Source organism: Trachinotus anak, unplaced genomic scaffold (genome assembly GCF_046630095.1).
Source record: "Trachinotus anak isolate AG129_WGS33_773 ecotype Australia unplaced genomic scaffold, CSIRO_AGI_Tana_v1 ptg000028l, whole genome shotgun sequence".
Taxonomy (NCBI): Eukaryota; Metazoa; Chordata; class Actinopteri; order Carangiformes; family Carangidae; genus Trachinotus; species Trachinotus anak.
In genome coordinates, this window is record NW_027273879.1 from 11,971,721 (window position 1) to 11,993,717 (window position 21,997).

General features: G+C 42.2%; 1 protein-coding gene across 4 annotated transcripts in view; it reads right to left on the reverse strand.

Annotated features, from left to right (window-relative positions):
- The window catches only part of strbp (spermatid perinuclear RNA binding protein), an 85,169-nt gene that overhangs the window by 12,667 nt on the left and 50,505 nt on the right, over positions 1 to 21,997 (reverse strand). For all 4 annotated transcript variants that reach the window (XM_071465855.1, XM_071465853.1, XM_071465854.1 and 1 more), the window contains 13 exons: positions 15,748 to 16,010; positions 14,424 to 14,592; positions 11,719 to 11,983; positions 8,746 to 8,870; positions 7,807 to 7,902; positions 7,328 to 7,439; positions 6,464 to 6,561; positions 4,815 to 4,920; positions 3,874 to 3,957; positions 3,018 to 3,226; positions 1,607 to 1,759; positions 1,213 to 1,347; positions 509 to 649 (listed from right to left, as the gene is read on the reverse strand). In XM_071465855.1, the coding sequence (XP_071321956.1) occupies positions 509 to 649; positions 1,213 to 1,347; positions 1,607 to 1,759; positions 3,018 to 3,226; positions 3,874 to 3,957; positions 4,815 to 4,920; positions 6,464 to 6,561; positions 7,328 to 7,439; positions 7,807 to 7,902; positions 8,746 to 8,870; positions 11,719 to 11,983; positions 14,424 to 14,592; positions 15,748 to 16,010 (1,956 nt within the window). The remainder of the gene's footprint in view (positions 1 to 508; positions 650 to 1,212; positions 1,348 to 1,606; positions 1,760 to 3,017; positions 3,227 to 3,873; positions 3,958 to 4,814; positions 4,921 to 6,463; positions 6,562 to 7,327; positions 7,440 to 7,806; positions 7,903 to 8,745; positions 8,871 to 11,718; positions 11,984 to 14,423; positions 14,593 to 15,747; positions 16,011 to 21,997) is intronic.

The following is a 21,997-nucleotide window of genomic DNA, read 5'->3' on the forward strand; positions in this document are numbered from 1 at the left end:
TCAAACATTCATAATGAATAAACACACATACAGTTTTTAGGTACACAGACATACAGGTGTGCAGTATGTCGGTGTAAATATTGTGCACAGAAACAAGGTGCAAAAGCACACACGCATTTCTCCAAGACAATGTTCTAATTCATTCTGGGCCTCACTGTTCACAAACCTGTTGGCGCACAGGTTCAGCGACGAAATAAGCAGGAGAGTGGCGATCTGATAACTGTCAGGTATTGATCTGATTAGACACTTGTTAAACTCAAGTGTTAACGATTACTGTTGGGTGAGCAAATAGGACAAATAGTCCCACGGCTCCACAGAGGTGATAGTGATCAGAAAAGAGGTTTAAATGTAGTCATTTTTAAAGCTGCACTGACAGTTTGGCTCTCAAAGAAAACATAAAATGAGTAGACTGATGGTTTGTTGTTTGTGTGTAACTGCACATGCTCCAGACTGCAGCAGTGCCCTCTGTCTGAGGCATTGTGTGCGCTATATGTGTGTGTGTCCTTACCTGAGGCAATATCTTCTTCTTCTTGTTTGCAGCTGCGTTGGGACCAGAGAAGAGTTTTTCCAGAGCTGCTAGAGCAGCACTGGCCTTTGCTACCTTTTTGTTGGGGCCTGCCCCACGAAACTTCTGCCCATCGACCTCCACCTGACACACACACGCACAGAATGTAAAATATTAATCAAATCATGTTTTATGTTTATGGTTGGACAAAAGGGATACTGGTCTTTTGCTGTTCTTTCTGATAGTGTTCTCACTTTTTTTGCCACAGCTCTATCAAAACAAACAATCACACAATAATGATGTCCGAAACCCATGTGTTCACCAGTCATCAGTAACTCAGCCAGAGAGTCTGGGTGAACAGGACAGCTTGTTTAGCGATTCCCTGCTGTCACGCAGGCCTGCTAATCAATCAGCAGAGCGATGGAGCAGTCAGGCGTGTCGGAAAACAACACACCCCACAGAGGAAAAGGCTTGCTCCAGGAACCAAGTTGACTGATTGACTCTACCTGTGATCTGCCTGTTTCTGAGTGCGTGTGTGTGTGTGTGAGTCTCCCCCCGGCCACGCTGCACATGGCTGTGTGCTGCTGATATATGAACACTTTTATTATACCTTTGTGGTTATATGTCATGGCTTGACACTACTGCACATGTGTATATACTTTAGAATCTTGTACCAGCGTGACTCTGTGTGAATGTGAAGCTCTCACCTCCATAAGAAAACGTTTGTCATGGCTGCCTCCACTTTCAGAGATAAGCTCATATTTGAGGCCTCGTCTCTTCTCGTTTAGCTCCATGACGGGATTCTTCCCACTTGCTGTCAGTATGGGACCCTGAGTTCGCACCTGGGGGGGGTTGAGAAGGTTATTGAAGTAACTTGATTTAAAAAGCATCTTCATCGCTTCACTAAAAAGCACAAGGTGCAGAGTAAACCTGAGAGACGGAGCATGATGTGCGTGACCAAGAGCATGACTGTGAACAGGGAGAAGATTTGGTTTGGATACCTTTTACGTCCTTAAAGCAGAGGGCTGTTACAAGCCACGCTTTGACTTTAAAAAAGCATTAGAACTGCATCACTTTATCAGCATGTTTTCTTATTCCTACCTCAAGTGTGTTGGAACTGTCTGAGGAGTGTGTTGGGTTATTGCTAGTATGTGAGGACGTCTCGCTCTTCCCTTCACCATCCGACTTCTCGTCTGAACTCATGGGGTCCAGGTCTGAGTCGAAACCCGTCGGGTAGCCCATTGCCTGGAGAACCTAGAGAGGGAAGACAATGACGGAGTAAAAGGGAGTTGGGAGGACACAACGTGGCAGGAAAGAAACAACAGAGAACAAGATAAAGCCCAAAATGAAAAGATCATCCACAGTCAAATGCCAAGAGTGCAACAGTTATTCTGCAGAGGACACCAACAGAACATTTCTGTCACTGTTTAAAGACCGAAACATAAAACTAGCAAAATTAAAGGTGAAATCCCATCCTTTCCACAAGTACTTGATGAGAGATAATGACACTACAACAATGATGGTGGAGCATCCAGAGGTGCCCTTGTTATGTTGTCTAACAAGAGTGTAGCAGGTTAGACATGCTCGCTGAATGAAAATGAAAATTGTTAAAATTCCATGCTAAAATGGCATGAGATAGATTTTGCAATATGTAAAATAATTTCATGCCAATACATTAATGTCTCTTTGTGTGTGATGGCTCACAAAGCCCACCACCACATGCCAGTCTAACAACACTCTTCTATGCTGATGATGCTCTTATCTTCACTAAAATCTCTCCTTCAAGCATCAGTACTGCAGTAAACCACACATACTGACATGACAGAGTTTAATTTAACACTGTGTAGAGTCACACGAGTCCTCGACAGCACACGAAGCAGCAAAGTGATTCTTCATGCAGGCAGGAGAGAAAAGGAGAATGACAAGTTTTTGACCCAAATAGGTGATTGTGTTACAGCTGCTGAACCAGCCACTACAGTAAGTGAGTGGGAGAGAGTACAGGAGATGGAGAGAAAGTGAGGGAGAGGAAGCGAGATCAAAAGGTGAGTACATGAGGAAGAGAAAGTGAGAGAGAAGGAGAATGGAAAAGGGGGAGAGATGGGGAGAAAGAGCCTTTTATGGGAATGGAGCGGATAGCGGATTATCCCAGCTCTGTGCTCTGGAGAGCCTCTTTGTTCACAACCACTTTGGGATTACAAGGATTTGCCCACCTCGATCCTTCCTCTCTCTCACGTACACACATACACACAAACACACACACACCAATAGGAATATGCAGACAAGAACATATTTATAGATACACACAGGTCTGGCAGCAGCTGGAGCTTAGGAAGTTCCTCAGGTAGAAAAACCTTAGTAGTGTCTCTTTTGTGATTTCTGTTGTGCATATATGTCCAAATATACACAAACATAAATCAGAGAGGATGAAATTAAGGTATTAGATGGACCAGTAACACATTATTCTCCTGTCCGGTGCATGTCGTCCACTTTGCTCCTTTCCCTCCATTCTTACCTTGACAGCGACGTGGAGCTTGGCGGTCTTCTTGGAGGATCCAGATGCTTCATAAATGGTTCCATCCAGATCCACAGACATGGTGAAGACTGGAGCGTGAACCGGGCCCGACTGGGACAACAGGCGATACTGCAGTCCTGGCCGGATCTGGTTCAGCCGCATCAGAGCATTCATTGGCTGGTTGGAGTCTATGGCTTTACTGTCCAAGACTAATGGAAAGAAAAACAAAAACAAAAAAGAAAACAATGAGGGAGTGTGGATACTGTAAAAAGCAGAGAGCAGATTTAAGTAGACTTCATTAGGGTTTGTAGCTTGTGTATCAATTACCCAGCTGGAGTTGGACAGATTTGTCCATTTTAGAGACGCTGTATGTAATAAATCATATTTTCTAACGGCTTTCAGGGCTCTGGCTTGTTGTTTTCATGATGAATAAAAGTGCCTCTGTATTTTGTTTCTCTTTCAATCATTGTCCTCCTGTTTGTCAATATCTAAAAATGCTTTTCTGCCTCCATTAGTTGTGGTTCATCTTCTCCTTGTATGAAGAAAGAGCTGGGGATGGTTGGGTGGCCTACTAAAACGCCAGCAATCAATACTATTGATCTGCCTCCAAGGGATTGAAGGAGGGTGGAAGGTAGAGAGGCAGACAGGGAGAAAGACACAAAAATATAGACAATAGGAAGAGAGGCAAGAATATAACTAGTATAACTTCCATTTTATAGGATAGTATGTATTCTTATCCCTATTCTCTTTCCAGCTTTGGAACAGATTGGGTCTAATGAATTATGAATGAAAAAGCACAAAAAGAAACAATCAGATAATCACACTCTGTCACTGTTTTTTTTATTCCTTCTTGTACCTTTCCTCAGATTTCTCTTCATCTTCTTAATGAGGTCCTTGTCATCCATCGTTCCATCCTCATATGGCCTCTTCAGACCTAAACCTAAGAGGTAGAGGCACAGAGGAAGAGTTACTTATCAATCACTGACTACAAGAGATGTTTGTACGAACACACAGAAGCACTCGTGTGTGACGGAGAGACAGGGAGGCACAGTCGCAGAAAATAAACAGTGGATGAGCACAAGCATAAAGATGGATAAATTCACAGATAAGATAAACAGAGCAGTCAGGCAGAGCAGTCAAACAGTGAGGAAGACATATAAGCTCCTTCTCCACATGCATCTTAACCTGGAAATGCTCTGGCAGTTTTCCACGGCAGCATCATGAGGCACAAAAGGGCTTGAGTCAAATTCACTTTGGGAATTTGCCAATTCGAGCTCTTATGAGATTTGAGTCTTTCTGTAGTATCAAAAAAAAAGTGGAGACCTTCCTACATAAAGTACATATGAGTTAAAGAGATTTCACCAAGGCCACCGTGTCTTTGGTGTGACTCTGGAGAAAGAAAAAAAAAAGAAGAAACAATTTATATCATCAGGTATTTTTGCTTAACATGTCAGTCTTATTGACATTGCTGCCAGTAGCAGTGTGTAGATAAATCTACTTCAGAAAGGTCATGTCATGTGTGGAAAGATTTGACGAGCCCTCACCTGACACTGATAGTGTAATTGAACCCATGTATGTTCCAGAGTTGACGTGAGACAGGAGCAGATGGATAAACAGGGACAGAGAGAAAGATGGATTCACACAACCTGACAGCCTGAAGATGCAGATAATGACGCACATGCAGACGCAGACTGAACGACGGACATGTGGCGGATGAGATGGATGAAAGACAGGGATGCACGCAGGTACAGATATGGGGAAAGGGCTGAGCAGACAGACGGGTGAACAGGTACCCACCTTCTTTATCAGACCAAGGGTATTTCTGTGATGGTTTATTTGAGGGGAGAGGCTCCATCTCCAAAACCTTGTAGATCTGCCCGAATGCCATGAGTCTGAGAGCATGCTGTTGGGAAAACAGAGTCAAATAATTTGCTGTTAAAAAGGGATTCAAGCGACATCACAAGAAACAGATTAAAAAAAGAAGGGTTAAAATTGATGCAGCAGACGCCGAGATTTCCTAACTTTTAGTTTTCTGGTATGAGTTGTCTCCGAAACACTGGATCCTACATTTCCCATGGTGCAACTTGATAGACCTTTCCTCCCTCCTTCAAGTCCACTTCTTAAAAAGTCTCAACCTTTCTCAAACTTTGGAAACCTCCACAGCAACAGATGACATCATAACCGTTTTACAGCCTGATATCTAAAATTGGTGGAGTGACCCTTTAACTTCAAATATGTGATATTTATCCTTAAACATTTTCCTCACTATAGAATTCTGTCTTATACTGTAATAATATATGTTAAATAAATTCTCTGTGGTTTGCTACATACAGTACATATCCATATTCTGTTTTTTTCTGCAGCCTTGTTCTGTTTGATCAGTTTAGCTTTTCAATAACGGACATTCTTGTTCTTAAACTGTGTTGTGGAGTTTTCGTTAAAATCAAGGTGAGGCTGCTGTGTTACTGCGGGACATAACAGGAGCTTGTAAATTCTGGTTGAGAGAGTTAAGCTAATATTCAGGCTTATGTAATATATTCAACTTCACCAGTGTTAGAAGGCCTTCTCCTAACAAAGAAGCACGCAGGCAAACTTCAAATCAACTGGTAAATAAGCACTAAACCTCAGCCAGATCTGTGTGTGTTCATATAAGTCCACATATATGAAAAAAACTTGAAACCCTGAATTAAGATCTCCAAAAGGACCCTGCTTTTTAAATGCTTTCTCATGTAAATATCAATAACATCAGCAAATATACTGACCAGTATGTCCCAGCATTAATTTATCATTCTCGAGTGACTTTCTCAATCTATACAAACAATCAGGAGGATAACCAGAATGGCTCACAGGGGCTCTGCTAATATAAATCCATTAGGGAGGTAGAGTGTCTCAGATATTCATGAGGCTCGGTGTAGCTCATTGACACAACAGCTCCCTCTCTCCTATCTGCTCTTGTATCTGCTACAATTATCCCCATTGACATTCCAGCCTCGTCCAGGCTGCCTTCAAAGGAAATGGACAGCAGGATTCACTAAGCCATGCGGCTCAGAGGCTGCCCTGCTCAGTCAAGTGTGTGTGTGTGTCTGTGTGTGTGTGTGAAGAAGGACGTGACAGTATGAGTGCATGCACACCAATACTGTCCTCAGGGTGTCAGAGATGGATTCATGGCTCGCAGTGGCAATAGTTTCCCACACCAATCATTAAAATGCGGCACCACACAACTTCCTCTGGAGACGCACGTGCACATTCACACAAGTATGTGTGTGTTTGCATGCGTGCAGAGTGTGCGGTTTGGGTGATGATGGGGTCTTTCTGTCTGGTAACAGGCGTGTTGCTTACTGATTCCTGCACACTGACAGCTCCGGGCAAGAACAGCTGGGTGATAACAACAAGTCTTTAAGCTGCAGTGTGTGTGTGTGTGTGTGTGTGTGTGTGTGTGTGTCTACCTGTGCACTGTAGGTAATGTCCTCAGCCTGCTGGTCGGTCATGTTGGCTAGTGTGTTTGTTGGCTCTTTCTCACATGGGTCGTGTAAACCTGGACCACCTGGGGGAGGTGACAAAAGATGACACACACACGCACACACACGCACACACACGCACACACAGAGTGAGTTGTTGTCACTTTACTTAGTGAGTCTGCTGCTCTGCAACATTTAATTAGGCTTCACTGTCATGACATAAGTGACACTGGGAATCTTGACTATTAAAATCAGCAGCAGCAGCAGCAGCAATGGGAATATCTAACTGGTCAAACTGGCTGTGAGCTTTTTAAACCAGTCACCCAGCTGTACTTTTAATAGTGCCACAATTGTCTTAAATTTGAATACGGTAGGTGAATAAATATTCCCCTGCCAGTGAGGTGCCGAAACCTAAATATATAAATCTAACCAGTCGTCTCTGAACTAGGACTTTAATAAGCCTCAGTCCGGAAGAACAAAATTGGCTTTTGGAGCCAAACTAAATTTGTAAAATCCAATGAAAGGAAACCCTAAAAAATACCTTTGAATGATAATTTATTTACCAAGAATGCAGAACATTTTGTAAAGCAACCCATCAGCTCATATTTAAGATGTTTTCTTAATGATGATCTCCCTCAGACAGCTGTGCTCTGCTGGCTCATATACAATGTCTTGACCTCTCTGACAGAAACGGCTCAAAAATGTGGCAAGCAGTGCCTCCATGCATTTCCTCGTCTGCCCATATTGAGTGCGTTCCCCAGCTCTGATTATCAGTGATGCCAAGAATTTGCATAAAAACACACTCTAAGATCTTTCCAGCTAAACATTCCAGCAGCGACCGTGGCTACGTACCTGGTAGCAGTATGCCTGAGGCCAGACACTCCATGACTCGACGCAGGGCTTCTCCTGCCCCGAGGGGTCTGTTGCAGGTGGCAATTGCCTTCTCACAGATAAGCTCTAAGGGCTGCAGGGACACACACACACATAGATACAGCACAGATGAACATGCAACAGTAAAGAAAATCAGGTGCTGAGCTAATAGAAGGTAATTACCTCTTTTGCTTTAAATCTACAGTATTTGAAATTAACCTCACACAGAAATTAAATTGTTTGGGAAGTGTGGACACTGGACTTCATTCATTTATGGATGACATTTGAGCTCAATTCTTTGCTTTTAATAAAGATATGAGCCTTCAGTTACTGCTGGATGGCTGAAAGCCCTTTGAAAAAAATCCTAATATCACAAGAAAATGCACAAAAGTTCAAAGGGGACCGAAGACTTTCTTTTCATTTCAACACTCAAACACAAGTAATTACGGCCAAAGACTCACCCATCCTTTCAGAGGTTCCCAGACAGGGTGTCTATTGCACATGTCTCTAAGTATCCTGAGAACAATAACGCAGGACTTGAGCCCGTTCACTCGAGCCTGAGATGGAGACGGGAGAGACGGAGGGAGGCAAGAAGGAAGAAAGAGGGAGGAAGGGAACAAATTGAGTGCAGGAGGAGTGGTATTTGTGCAAACACATGCACACGTACACATACAGATAACAGCCTGCGTTACACCACAAAGCCACAGTCATAATGAAGCGATTGTATCTGTCTGAAACGCTGACTGAGCTCCCCACAGAGAGAGAATATTCTGAATCATGTTTAAGGTGCTAAACATTTTTTCTATGATCTCTCTTTGAGTTTTGTCTTCATCTTTAGAAAATACCTATATTCTAAACTTGTACTTTTTTTTTTTTTTTTTTTTGGTAAGGTAAGTGAGTTGGGAGATAGATGGGGAAGGGTATGGGAGGGGAGTAAAAGGGAAGCACTGACATACTGTACAGAGCAGGCAGGTTCACATAATAGCCAAAAAGAAAAACAAGTATCAACCATTGCTTTTGTAGCCTCACGATACTTTTTACATTCTTACTTCTTCTATTTCACACACTGTTGTAAAGACTGAGAGAAATATTGAAATTAATATTTGGCAATTTTTGCTGATGATGTTGTAAAACAACATCCTGTAAATTCAACTACAGATGACAGATCATCAAAACATATCAATCACAGAATTTGTAATCATTCCAACATATACATACTTTCAAATTTGTTAATAAAAACGTGTGGTTTTTCCACGCTTCCACCTTTTCTTGATTAGTCTAAACTGAGTGGGCATAACAAGCAGCACACTCTCAGCCCACAGTGAGTGCATCCCCTTCGGGTGAATCGTCAGGCTACAATAAGCATCGGGCAGGAAGACAGGAAGTGAGTGGGTGCCGACCTGGAACCACTTGGCGTGTCGCAGCGCTGCCAGGGCCAACAGACATCTGTGTCTATCCAGCACCTCCCCCTCCTCCTCCTCCTCCTCCTCCTCAGCCTCCACTCTGTGCGCAGCAGCACCCAACACTGCCACAAAACAATAACAACCCAATATAGAGAATGTAAAACACACACACGTCATGTCTGAGTGTGTGTGTTTGAATTTTTGCGCGCGTGAATGTATGCAAACACACATGAAACGGAGTGTGTGTGAGTGCACACATACACACACACATGCATGGATATTTTGGATACATACAAGGTGCTTTTCATGCCATAAAGTTGTTTCCTCTCCTTTTGGAAAGTGCTCACCCTCCACCGTTCACAGATCTGTGATGAATGCTCATGAACGCTTCCTCACTCTCTGCACGGTGTGTCATTTTCAACACGTGATCAGTCAAACATGTGTTAACTGCATCCTTAGCACATGGTAACACAGGATGCTCCGCTGCTCCTACACATGAATGTGTTGAAAGTTACACACACTGTTCAACAGTGATTAAGTCATTTTCCATCTGTCACTGACAAATCAGTGAAAGGGAGAAGATCTGGGGTCACAAGGGAAGAGACAACTTTGTGGGATGGAGAGCCCCCCCCCCACAGACATACACCAAACAAATACCTAAGGAGTGTTTGATTTACAGCGTGTGGGCGTAGGTAAGACAAATGCAGTCTTTTCACTGTGCCCAGCAAGGTAAATCAATCTCACCTTCATGTATTTGAAGAGGATTTTATTTATTTTGATCCAGTCTGCACCAGGCAGGAGTCAAAATAGTTTTGTTTTTCTTGAGGTGCACTTGATTTCACAGGCTCATAAAAAAATGGTGCAGAGAAAGCAATTCAACACCCTGTCTGGGCAAACGCAGCATCAAGCGCTCCTGAAGTGGAACTGGAAAAAAAAAAAAAAAAAATCTAAAACAGTTTGACCCAATCTGAGAAAAACACAACACAGGAGGGATCAAGGCAGGGTTTAGTCAGAGCATTGTGGTTGGTAAAAGAGGGGGTATTACTATATTTTTATATGTAAGCATTTGATTCATGTCGCCCAACACACCAGGCCAGTTGAGTTACTACTCTCTTGCCCATTCTGCTACTGTGAGAATCAGCACAAAGCCTATGATATGCAAGGCGAGCTGAATCAGACGAAGCTGTGTATGAATGAGTGCGGTTACATGGGGTTTCAAAAGAGGGTTTATAATGTGTGGGGCCCCACTAGAAGTGAAATAAAACACACTAAAGAGCCCTTTGGGTCTCTATGAAACACAAACTAGGTAAATATTTTCCTCATCACTTTCCAGTAAAGAGAAAATCCTTCCCTCAAGAGGTATTAAGTTGAAATGTCAAATGTGTCTGCTGTGGAGCGGCACCAGAACATCTATCTCACATTATCCCTGAACTCATCTGGCCATTATTGCAGCGTCGCTCTCCCTCTGACTTACGCAAGTAATGCTGTGTATGTGCGTGTCTGTGTGATGTATAATGGTGTATCTCAAGGTCTGTCAGTGTGGTCCCAGCTGCATGTGGGACCACTCCGCTGCTAGTGGATCATTATAGTCTTTCTCCTCTCGCTTGTCCTCCCACTGTTCTCTCAAACACTGTGCTGGCCGCTCCCTCACTCAGCACTCCTCTTTTATCATTATCTCCTTCTGTGTTACTGACGCGGTCTTCTCCTCAGTCTCATTAAAAAAAAAAGAAAAGAAAAAAGAAAAATTCCCTTTGCTTTTGTGTCTCCTCTAATTTACTGTCACAGCAGCCCCCTCCCTCTGTGGCCACTAAAAGCAGCGAGCGGTATCTGGGCTTGAAGTGCACGTATGCACGAGTACAACTTCTATTCAATCAAATGTTTAACTGTTTGTAATTATGGGAAATGTATAAAGTCAAACACAGTAACCCCTGTTTTACATGGTGACTGATTCCCAAGCACTATTCTAAATCAATACATAGATCACCTGAAATCAGATCAGAAAGCATTATTGATGTATTTGACAGCAAACAGCCAGAGCTTACTGCACCAGTCTGCACACATGGGAACCCTCAATCAAAAACTCATAGCTCAATAAGTGTTGTTGTGCATGGCTTTTTGTGTCAGACATATTTTAACCTTCTAATATGTTGCTAATAACCAGGCAGGATCAGACCGATTTTAAAAGAGGAGGTACTTGCCACTCAACAACACCACTGGTAGCTGTGCCTGTCAAAGCATGTGTTAATGTGTAGAAGTATTACACCCTGCCTGATGTAACCTATTAGACAATCTCTCCCCACATCCCTCCGCCTCCAGTGGTCCCTGATGAAATCTCAGCATTTAGACGTCTAGTGTGACTGGTGTCTTTATCTACAAAGTATGAGTGCGTGTGCGTGCCTTCTCTGCCTTGTGGCTGAGCGAGCGTGCCTGCGTGCGTGCCTGTGCGCTCTTCTTGCTGTGGGAGGAGAGAAAATAGGAGCGGTCTTTCTCCATCTCGCTGTGGCATGCGGCGTGATGTACGGCTAACCTTCGTGCTATCTCTCATCTCTCTCTGAGACCTGAGTGTCTAGTTGGACGGGAGCCACAGGATGGATGGGCAGCTTGCTACTGCTTGGTTATTGATTCCGCTGGCCTGCTGGCCTTGCTTCCCCGTCCTGCCTCCCACAACCAATTATAACCAGCTCCTGCTACCCATGAAAACTGGGGGGGGGGGTTGGGGACGGAAGATTGTTACTAGACTGAACATCAGATGGTTCCTGTGTGTTTCAGCTCTGGTATGTGTCCTGCACCTGTCGTGTCTTTTGTCAGCATCGGTTAATGAGGTCAAACCTCTCGTATAGGGAAATAAAAACAACTACGTCCTACATAGTAACATATCAATATACAACGTAGAATAAAATTGACTGTGTGTGTGTGTGTGTGCGCGCGCGTGTGTCTGTTGGGGAGCGTGTCCTTTCTCTGAGTTCCTACCTCGCCCATTCTTCTTCTCCTGCTCCTCCTCTTCCTCCTGCACTTCCTCCTCCTCCTCCTCCTCCTGCTCTCCTTCCTCCCCATTCTCCATCTCCCCTTCCTCCTCCTCTTCCTCTTCCTCCTCCTCCTCCTCGTCCTCATCTTCCCTCATGGCCGGTGAGGTGAGGGTAATCTTCAGTGTGAGTTTGGGTTCTGTTGTAGTTCGTACCAAGATGGCCGCCTCGGGCAAGGAGCTTGTGACCTCATATTTCTCCTCTGTCAGCTTCTGTCATGTGTCAAACAGACATAACTGGATGGTCAAAGGCCACGGTCACAACATGAGTGTGTGCAGATGGATAAAAGAAGAAGTAAATATATATCTCTGCTGCTTCCAGGAGATGCAACAGCATCACCAGGTGTGACAGGAGAAATACTATGAAGTTAAATACACTGCCTCAGCGTATAACCTGTTATTTCTAAACGGGACTATTTTGGACCACAGGATGTTAGTGATATCCTGAGCTAAAATAACATTTTTAAATGTGAGTAGTACTGTATCTCTAACTTGCTTGTCCATACATAATAATGGGCAAAAACACTCTTGCTCAATGCTAAATATTTATATTTGTACCAGGACTACAACATTTGCAAATGGGCAAACGGAACAAGAACAGGTTACTTGTGTAAAGCCTCTCCTAAAGATGGATGGACAAATAAGCCTGGACCCTAAAAAAGAACTCTCTACAGAAAAGATGTACGATACAATAGCGCAGAGGCAAATTAGAAAAATATTGGTTATTCATTGACCTTAATATTTTAAAACAAGCTAATTAGGTGTGGTAGGACAAACCCAACACAGATAATGACCATTATACCCTAAATGAATATTTCATAAACAAATTATGAGAAGATGTGAGATGCATCTGATGAAGAGAAACAAACAAACAAACAAAAAAGAAAAAACACCTGATATGAAAGGTGAAAGCGCTAATCCTCCATTATGAATTTTAGACACACAGTAAGTATTTTGTGTGATTGTGTGTATGTGTCTGCCTCTATTGTTTCTCAGTCTCACATATTCATTATCAAAATTTGTCTATGTGAATCTGCACTATGCTTCATTCTGAGATGAGCTAATGGCAAACAGCAATCACTGCAACAACATAAATCATCTGCAACAACCTGCACTCACTTTAACAAATGAACAAACGTCAACACGCACATCACCCCTCTTGCTAAAATAGGTTTACACACAGACTCACAAAAAATAGATATAAAGTCATGACCAACTATAAATATTGAATAAACACAACATAAGTCGTGTAGTGGCCCCAAGTAAGTATTTGTGTTCTGTCTAGTAAATGTGTGGCTGTTTGTGCTGCTCTTGCTATCTTTGCACCTCTTTGAGTTTGTGTGTGTTTACTTCTATTAGTTACACTGTTGGGGAAATACATTTGTTTACACAGGCACATTATGGCCACTCACCTTCCATGTAGGCCAAAACACTGATCCGCACAAGTGTTGGTATTTCTTTTAGGGATGAGACTAGGATAGACTAGGATAGTTCAAGGTTTCTGTGTTCCAGCTGGGAGGGGATGTAGGTTAAGATAAGGGTAAAGGTTTAGTATGTGGCAGTTATAGTTAGGGTGAGAGTAAGACTCCAGGTTATTAATCTAAGTCAATGTTGTTTCCACCTAAGTGACAAAAATAAGTGGTTTGATCAGGCAGCTGATGAGAAAATCTGAATCTCCAGTCAATGGGTCAAGACATGAGATTACCTGCCCACACACACACACACACACACACACACACACACACACACACACACACACACACTTTTCCTTCCTGTCTTTCTCCCTCTCATATCACTTCACTGCTAAAAGAAATGAGCGGAGCAGAGTCACAGGGGCAGAATTTATTCAATAATAAATTTCTGCACCAGCTGGCCAGGTTAGGGAATTCTCACCCTGTTAGAAGTTATGGCTAATATTTTCCCTCCTAACTGATCTTAAGTGAATGCAAAAGTTCACCTGGCTACCACTATATATCAAATTATTTATGGGATTTGCAAGGAGGACTCTAATCCCCAGGATCTTTAGAATGAGGGATAAAGTTTAATCCCTACATCTAATGAATTATAAGCAAAAAAGTACAAAACTCATAAATCACAGCTTGTGAAAAAGAGATGAAACATATGACCTGCATGTTTGTGCCTGGATGTGTTGTGTGTACACTCTCTGTGTACTGTGGGTGTTTTGTATCTGGTGTGTGCATGAATGTAAGGAACTCTACTTCTGTGCCATGACTTGTTAATGAGGAAACATGACACTGACGTAGTGATGAGAGTATTAATCACACATGACTCATACATACTAAAACACCTCTCAACTTATCATTTGGAGGCATTGCTTTCTCTTGACTACTTATGCCAACTCTCTCAGCGCTTCTCTCTACACTCTACACATGAACTTATACACACACATACATGGCAATAAGAGTTGGCCAATTCAAGCAGAAACGCTCTTCAAAATAGCTTCATTTCTGGCACTGGAGAGGTGATAATAATAGTACTGTTTGGATTTAATTTGGCAGACTATGATGTCACAAGGCTAAGATGCATTTGTGTGTCTTTGTCGGCTGCATTTCTGTGTGCAAGAAAACAAAAGTTGTAATGCATCAATCAGTGCATGCGCAGGTCTGTGTGTTTTAGTGTTTGTGTCTCTCACCTCTATCTGTGTGGGTAAATTGTGACAGACAGTGTCCAGCAGTGTCTGTGTAGGTTTGTCTCTGCACATCAGCACCAGCTCCAGGTCCATGTCGCCTTTGATCAGGAGGCCTTTGGCAACCAGGCCGATCCTCATCACTCCACACAGCACGCCACCACTGCTGGACTCTCTGTTTTCGAAGGAAAATAAACCATAGGCAACAATAAGAATGTATCATTTATACCTGAAAAACTAAAAAAGTACCATTTTACAGAAATAATCTATGCTTGGCTGTCATGGAGTTAACAAGATAGTGTAAACATCTAAAAGGAAAATGGCTTTGTTAATATCACTCCTATTTCACACTCAATCCTAATTACAATTTTGTGACACATCTAATAAATCACATTTTTCTCCAGACAAGACGTCAAATCAAAAGGAGTTGCCAACTTCATTAAAAACAAAAAATATTTCAACTTACATCAATATTTTATGTAATAATACCTTGTATTTTAACGGATTAAAATACAAGGTGCCAGCTAACATTGTAAAATCAGATCTGGCAGGGCAATTCAAAGCTTAAATGAGAAGTAGTGAACCCTTGATAAAAAGATTCATGAAGATAGCCGACCATGGAAACTGTGCCCAGGGACTGTCAAGTGGTTAAGTTCATTTCCTCTGGAGCCAAAAATGATTCTGCTGCCTGGGACTGAGTCCTCACAGAGCTTCCTCAGAACTTCTTGTGTCTTGACCACACATAAGGAAGATAAAAAAATCCTTTGATTCATTTATCAAACAAGTCTGTGGGCAGCTTCTCTGGTGTGAAAAGTTTTATATCTTTATGTTATATATCTGGGTCCAATTAAAGGAGTAGTTCAACATTTTGGGAAATGCACTCAATCAATTTCCTTTGACACATAGAGGAGATGAAGTCTCCACTGGTTGCCTAGCAACCTCTGGGCGATGATAGCTCCCAGCCTAGTAATAGGTCGGCACATAATCCCCCATAAAACACCAACTATGGCTTTTGTAAGGATTAAATAAACAATACATAAAAGATACTATGTGCTAGTTGTTCACATTTACTGGTATTAGTAAGCTGTTTTATTACCTTTGGATATTGGTATTGATCTTCTCAGCAAAAAAACACATGATCAAATACTTTAACACTGTAGATGCGACATAACAAGCACGAAGATGTCACCTTCTATGTCATATCATGCTTCTGACCTTTTATGGACTAAATAACTAATCTATTAATTATTTAAAAAAACAAGAGACAAACTGATACTGAAAACAGTCATTGGTTTGTGCTCTATTACTTTATGTGCCACTTCTACCCTACCTGTAGCTGTCACTGGATTCCTCAGTTTCATCGCCAGGTTCATCGCCAGGGTCATCCTCCTCTGTGCTGTCTGCTGGTTGGCTGTCGACCTGGCTGTGGACGTCGCTGCTGCTCTGATCCAGCCAATCAGAGACGTGTTTGAGGGCGCACTCGACGGTGGACACCAGCGTCTGAACTGCTTCCAGCTCTTGGGAGGAAGGGTAGATGGTGGAGTGTTTCGCCATGACATGGCGGTCATCGTTACTAAAGGAGCGGAAGGACCTCTGAAAGGGAAAGGAGAATGAGAAATAACATTTAGTATATTCTGATTGAAATTGACTTGGACACTAAAACATGCAACACACAAACCTGTACACAAGCACACACAACCACCCATCTCTGTCTACAGCAATGGCACCACTGCAGAGAGACTTTCAAAAACAGATTGAGCTTTGATCCATCAAATCAAGCCTTGGTTTCTCTGTTGCAGACCGAGATCTGAGATCTCTGTCACGCACCCAAAATTACAAAAAAACAACAACAAAAACCACACGCACAGACATTTGCACAAACAACTGCACAGCAAAGAAAAAAAACACCACAAAGATGCACCCTGCCACTTCCTATCCCACCAAGCATGTGTACAAATTGCCTTTGTGTGTGCAGGAGTGTGTGTTGCTTCCATGCAGATAGAACATGTATCTCTTTTAGGGGAAAGGAATCAATTCTTAACACAGTGACAGCTCCCATTTAATGGCACTGACCCTGACACGCATGTACACACACACGCACACAGATGTGTGAGTGTGAGAATGTGTCTATCAGAAATTCATCTGACCACCACCCTTATATCCCCTCCACCTGTGCTAATTCAATCAGACATTCTGGCCCTGGGAATTCATGCCAGAGCTTCAGTCTGTCTCATTTGCTCCTTCCTACTCTATGGGAGGTTTGAGGAGGAAAACCATGGAAGGAAGAGATCAGGTGGGAGGCAATCAGAAAGGGGTAAACGACAGGAAATAGAAGGGGCATGAAGACAAGAAGAAAGAGAATAGAAGACAGCTGAAGAGGGCTGTGGGAACAGTGCAGAATCTTTAAAGGGGGGTTAAAAAAAAAAAAAAAATGGTTGTGGGAGGGGAGGATGAATTCAAAGATGAATGGGAAAGTAAAGAGAGGAAGCAGAGGAGCAGGTGTAACTGAGGCTTTTCTGAATTGCTCTCTGCAGTTATCATCTCCCAGATGGGCCCCTGAGCTTTTGCTTTGCTTTTTAAACTGTATGTAGCCTTTTACACAGCATTTCAGTGGGTGGGAGTTCATGTGGCTTCATGTTAGATGGAAAATATTTTATGTTAGAGGTTAATTAAACATCTGACCATTAAGTATTAACTTATCTAATTTAAATGTAAAACCCGTATTATAGGGTATGAAAGTGGCTATACAGAAAACAGATGATGACTTAAAGTTAATCTATTACTAAAGCATTTGCTGCAATACACATATTGTAAATTCTTTGGGGCAACTGCATAACAGTAACAGAAATACCCATTCAAGAGGTAATTAATATATTACAATGCTTGTCAGAACATTTCAGTCCATATTAACTGCAGTGCTTTTATGGTTCATAGCAACACCACTTCTGTTGTGCCCTCAGTTTTAATTCTCTTTCTCTATCTGCATTACTTTTGTGTCACTGTATACATAAAAACCATATCAACTGCAGTTGTGAGGTCACTATGGTTTTGGGTTGTCATGATCACTGATCACTGATCTCTTCCTATCACTCTCTCTCTCTTCGCTCTACTATTTCCTTTGTTTTGTTTTAGCAATATGAAGATGTTATATCTGAGAAAAACAATTAAGATTACAAGCTACTGTTCACATCATCACTTGCTAACCAGAATCTGAAGGATGAAGTCCTTTTTGAATCATTAGGGGTTATCACACGGTGCTGGGGAGCCTGAGGTGCGTAACCCAGTTCAACATGAGGAGGCAGCTCTCAACAAGCTGCAAAGTAGACCTGCTTATCTCTGAAACCCACATTTCCCTTTATTCGCTACACACATACACACACACACATCTACTCAAAGAGAAACGCACAGCAGGCATGATAACCAACACACACACACACACACAGCAGAGAGATGACCTTTTATCCGTAGTATGGATAGTGTAGCTTGAGCACTACTATCAATCTACTTGAAATCCAAGGACCACCTACACACACACACACACACACACACACACACACACATCCACTCTTCATCCTATTCCTAATTGAACTGGTGACATTCTCTTTCACTAGAGTGAGTGAGATAAAGCCATTAACAGAATGGAGGACAAGCGCTGCACAATAACCGCAGCCTCACTGCCTGTGTAGCTCTGTGTGTACAGTGTGGCACAAACATTGGCAGGGTCGGATGCTTCATTCCCACTGGGACTCAACTGTGATTCTCCAACACCTTGGAAAAAGCGGAGTGGATTTAGATCCCCTATACAAGTATTAAAAATCTATGCAGTCCAGTTTTTCTATGTCATCAAGTCTTTGTGCATGTGACATTTTCAGACAATTGATACTTACTAGTGTAACTTGAAATGCTATTTTCAGTAGATCTTGATTAGCATTATGACACATCTGTCAAAAATATTATATATGTAACATATTTAATATTATATAAAGTATACAATATATGAAATATATAAAGTCTCCTTCCTACAGAGGGAGCAAAAAAAGACCAAAAAAATGTCAGTACAGATCTCATGGTACTAGTGCAGAAAGGATTACTTGATTGGTAGAAAATCAATCAACAACAATTTTGATTGATTATTTAATAACTAAAATATGAGGATTTCCTGCTTTTCTCCACTTTATATGACTCAAAAATTTATTTTAAAAAAGCAATTTGATGATTTTTAAACTTTTGTGACTAACTGAAAAAAATAGTCAGACTAACCAATTATGAAAAGTAATCCTATTGAATATTGGGGGCTCTGAGTCATTTCTACCTCTTATGTTATATTTTGGCTTAAGTGAAAAGCACTGTAGAAAAAAAAAGGTGATAACTGTGTAACTGTGAGTGTGTGTGCCGATGTCCATATGTATCTATGAGCATGTGTAGTGTGTGTATCTTTACACTTGTGTGCCTACTCAGAGCAGTGTTTAACAGACCAACAGTCACTGACTTTATGAGCCGTTGCTAATGGGAGCCTCGGCAGCCATAAACCTCACTGTAGGGAGAGTTGTCTGTGTGGCTCTGTGTGCGTTTGCCGGTGCTACTCGACCATGGGGGAGTTGCTGCCTGGCCGCTCTGATCACCATGTAAATCAGAGCAGTTAAGGAGGACTCAGCGACAGGAATCGACCTCCCCAGGCCAGCGGGTGCCCAGATAATGTTGCAGACATTTAGACAAGCAATACGATAAGAAAGCTGCCGTAGCCATGATAGGACCGGATGTAGGATTTCACGGATTCACACTGATTTGAGAGGGAGCTTGAGTGACATGTCAGGATGTGATTATCAGTTTTAATTCTGCAAGCGCTCTGTGCTGAAGCACTTTAAGTTGCTCTCATACACCTCTTCATCCTGACTGTTGTTGTCAGGGCTGTGGCACAATGCTCTGGCATGCCATCAGTGAGAGGCTTCAGTACATACTCACACACAAAGACACGCACTCAATCTGTTAGAGACCACTGTGGTTGTCCTTGATTCTGCCCTGACCTCCACACAACCCGGGGGTCAGTCGCACAATATGTTCCTCAGTCCAAGAGTGCATGTGTGAGAGGGATAGCAAAATAAATCATAAATGATGGTTGAGCCACAGAGGATCTCTATCCAGACGCCTGGAACAACCCTCAGTGTCACTGACATAAAATTAGACTGTGTCTCATTTCAGCACTGTGACCTCATGCTGGACCTTGGAAGTGAAAATTAAGATCAGATGTCTTGTTGGGTCAAAATGAATACTGCTATGAATCCAAATTCAATGCATGATGCTCAAATTCAGATTTGATACCATAGTGTAATCGCCATAGGAAACATTGCTATAACAAGATGTGTTCAGGCGAGGAACATGAAGAGTTAAGGTGATCAGACAAGCCAACAGTTTAACTAAGTTACCTAAACCACTGTTTAGTGAGCGCACACAAAATGTCAGAAAGATTCTTCTAAATTTGCTACTCCGGTGGTTTGTTTAAAACCTGTCTGATTGTGTCACTGCTCATGTTGAGTCCCAAGATAAAATATTCCAACTGGGCATAATGACCTCACTGCCTGACACGTTCACTCCAAACCAAAAAGTTTTCATCATCAACTTCCTACTAAACTGTTTTATCTCCCCTTTTTCCTTCTGAAGCACTTCCTGTACTCTCTTTTATTAATGTTAGTAATACTGTTTTAGTAATGGGAATATGTAGTAATGATTTCTTCAGGACTTGTATATCATATTTATGTAACTAACAAGTACAAGATAAACATTATTTTAGCATGCTGTGGAATGAAAACCTGGACACACGCCTACATTTTGGCATGGCTGTCTTCCATCCGGGGCAGACAGTCTATTTTCACAATTTGAGCATGAATTTAACATCTAGCTCCAAAGAAAATGATTCCACTAAAGCTCAGACACCCAAAACAACTAATGACTTTGTGAAAAGCCAAATATATATTATATATAGAACCAGTGTGAGGGAAGCCAAAAAAACAACTTGCCTGAGATTCTTCCAATCTACCAAGGAATCAAAAACACACATGCACATATTTATTTGTGAAATTCCAGCTGTCTGAAAGCTGCTGGCACACACCATCCACCATGCGTGTGTGTATATACAGTATAGCTTCATATGCCATTGTTGCATGGTGCTTTTAGACCACACACTTACCAATTACACTCCATTTCATGGTCCAGTGAGGCCAACTGGCTGGCAGGCCAATGTTACATAACCACATTACACAGCATTTACAAGTCACTGTGTACTAAACTAATGTGCACACACACCAGCACAAAAAAACCCCATAGCAAAAATCTAAGAAAATTGTCAATACACATCCTAAAGGTCAAAATTATGAATAACATAGGCACACAAAACCCATATGATCAATTACAGAGTGTCTTACATACACACACACACACTTATTACTTCCATCGCTTCTGTCCATCACCCTGTCCATTCTGTCCTTAATGCCCTGCAGTAAAACCATTTTGGTTCAGGGTGTCGTGGTTAGACACGCACCCTGTCAGCGGCAGCTCCTTCGCTTTAGAAGCAGCAGCATCCAATGAATTTCCTCTCCATCGCTGCCTGTCTCTTTCAGGCTCTTCCTGTCTCATCCTGTCTCTCTGTGACCATCTGCTATAAATTACATGACCCAATGCCAAGGACAAGGCTCACTGGAACAGTGTCAGCTGTGATTGGAGGGATACTCTACACCCGTGTCTTTGCTAGAGACGTGTTCCTTTTCACAGAAATCGATCAATTTCCTTTTATTTTTAGACCACCATTTAAGAGCATTGTTCTTAATGTGTGTGTGCTCAGGCAGTGCTCCCAAGGATGTGTAGCGAGTGCTTAGATGACAGCAAACACAATACAAGGTCTCATGAAGAGAGAATGAGAGATGAGGATGCTGAGAAAAGCCTCTGAAAGTAAACAAACAAGGGCAATAAAGGTGAGAAATCGGCAGAAGGAGATGGAGAAAAAACAGATTTTAATATTTCCAGCCAGCAGCAGAAAAAACACTGCAACACAATCGAAGTAAAACTGTCCTAAAACCCAGAAAAACAAAACATCACCTATAAATAAAACCATTTTAGAAGTGATGTTAAAGATAAATGTCACACGTCTTTAGTCCAACATGAAACTGAGAAGAGCTGAAGGAGAAAAAAAAAATTCAAAAACAAAATAGGCAAGGAGTGATGGGAGCAAGCAACACTGGAAAAAAAAACACAACTCAGTGCCGTCTCTGTAACATCCAGCAGCCTTGGGGAGATTGCATTAAAAATTCATCCTGTGATTTATCTGCACTCTGCTTGGCAGGTCGGCCCGGCCGCAATCCTCTATCCTGTTTTATTGTGCTCTGTCTCTTTCTCGCTGTCTTTCAGGTTGCCACACACACACACACACACACACACATGCGCGCACACACACACACGCAAACACACATACACGCGACAGTAGGTTGCGCACACATCATAGCTGCATGATCTAGCAGCGAAACAACAACCAGGCTGGACCTGGAGTACAATATAAAGAACATGTCAACATTCAAAGTCTTCTTTCATCA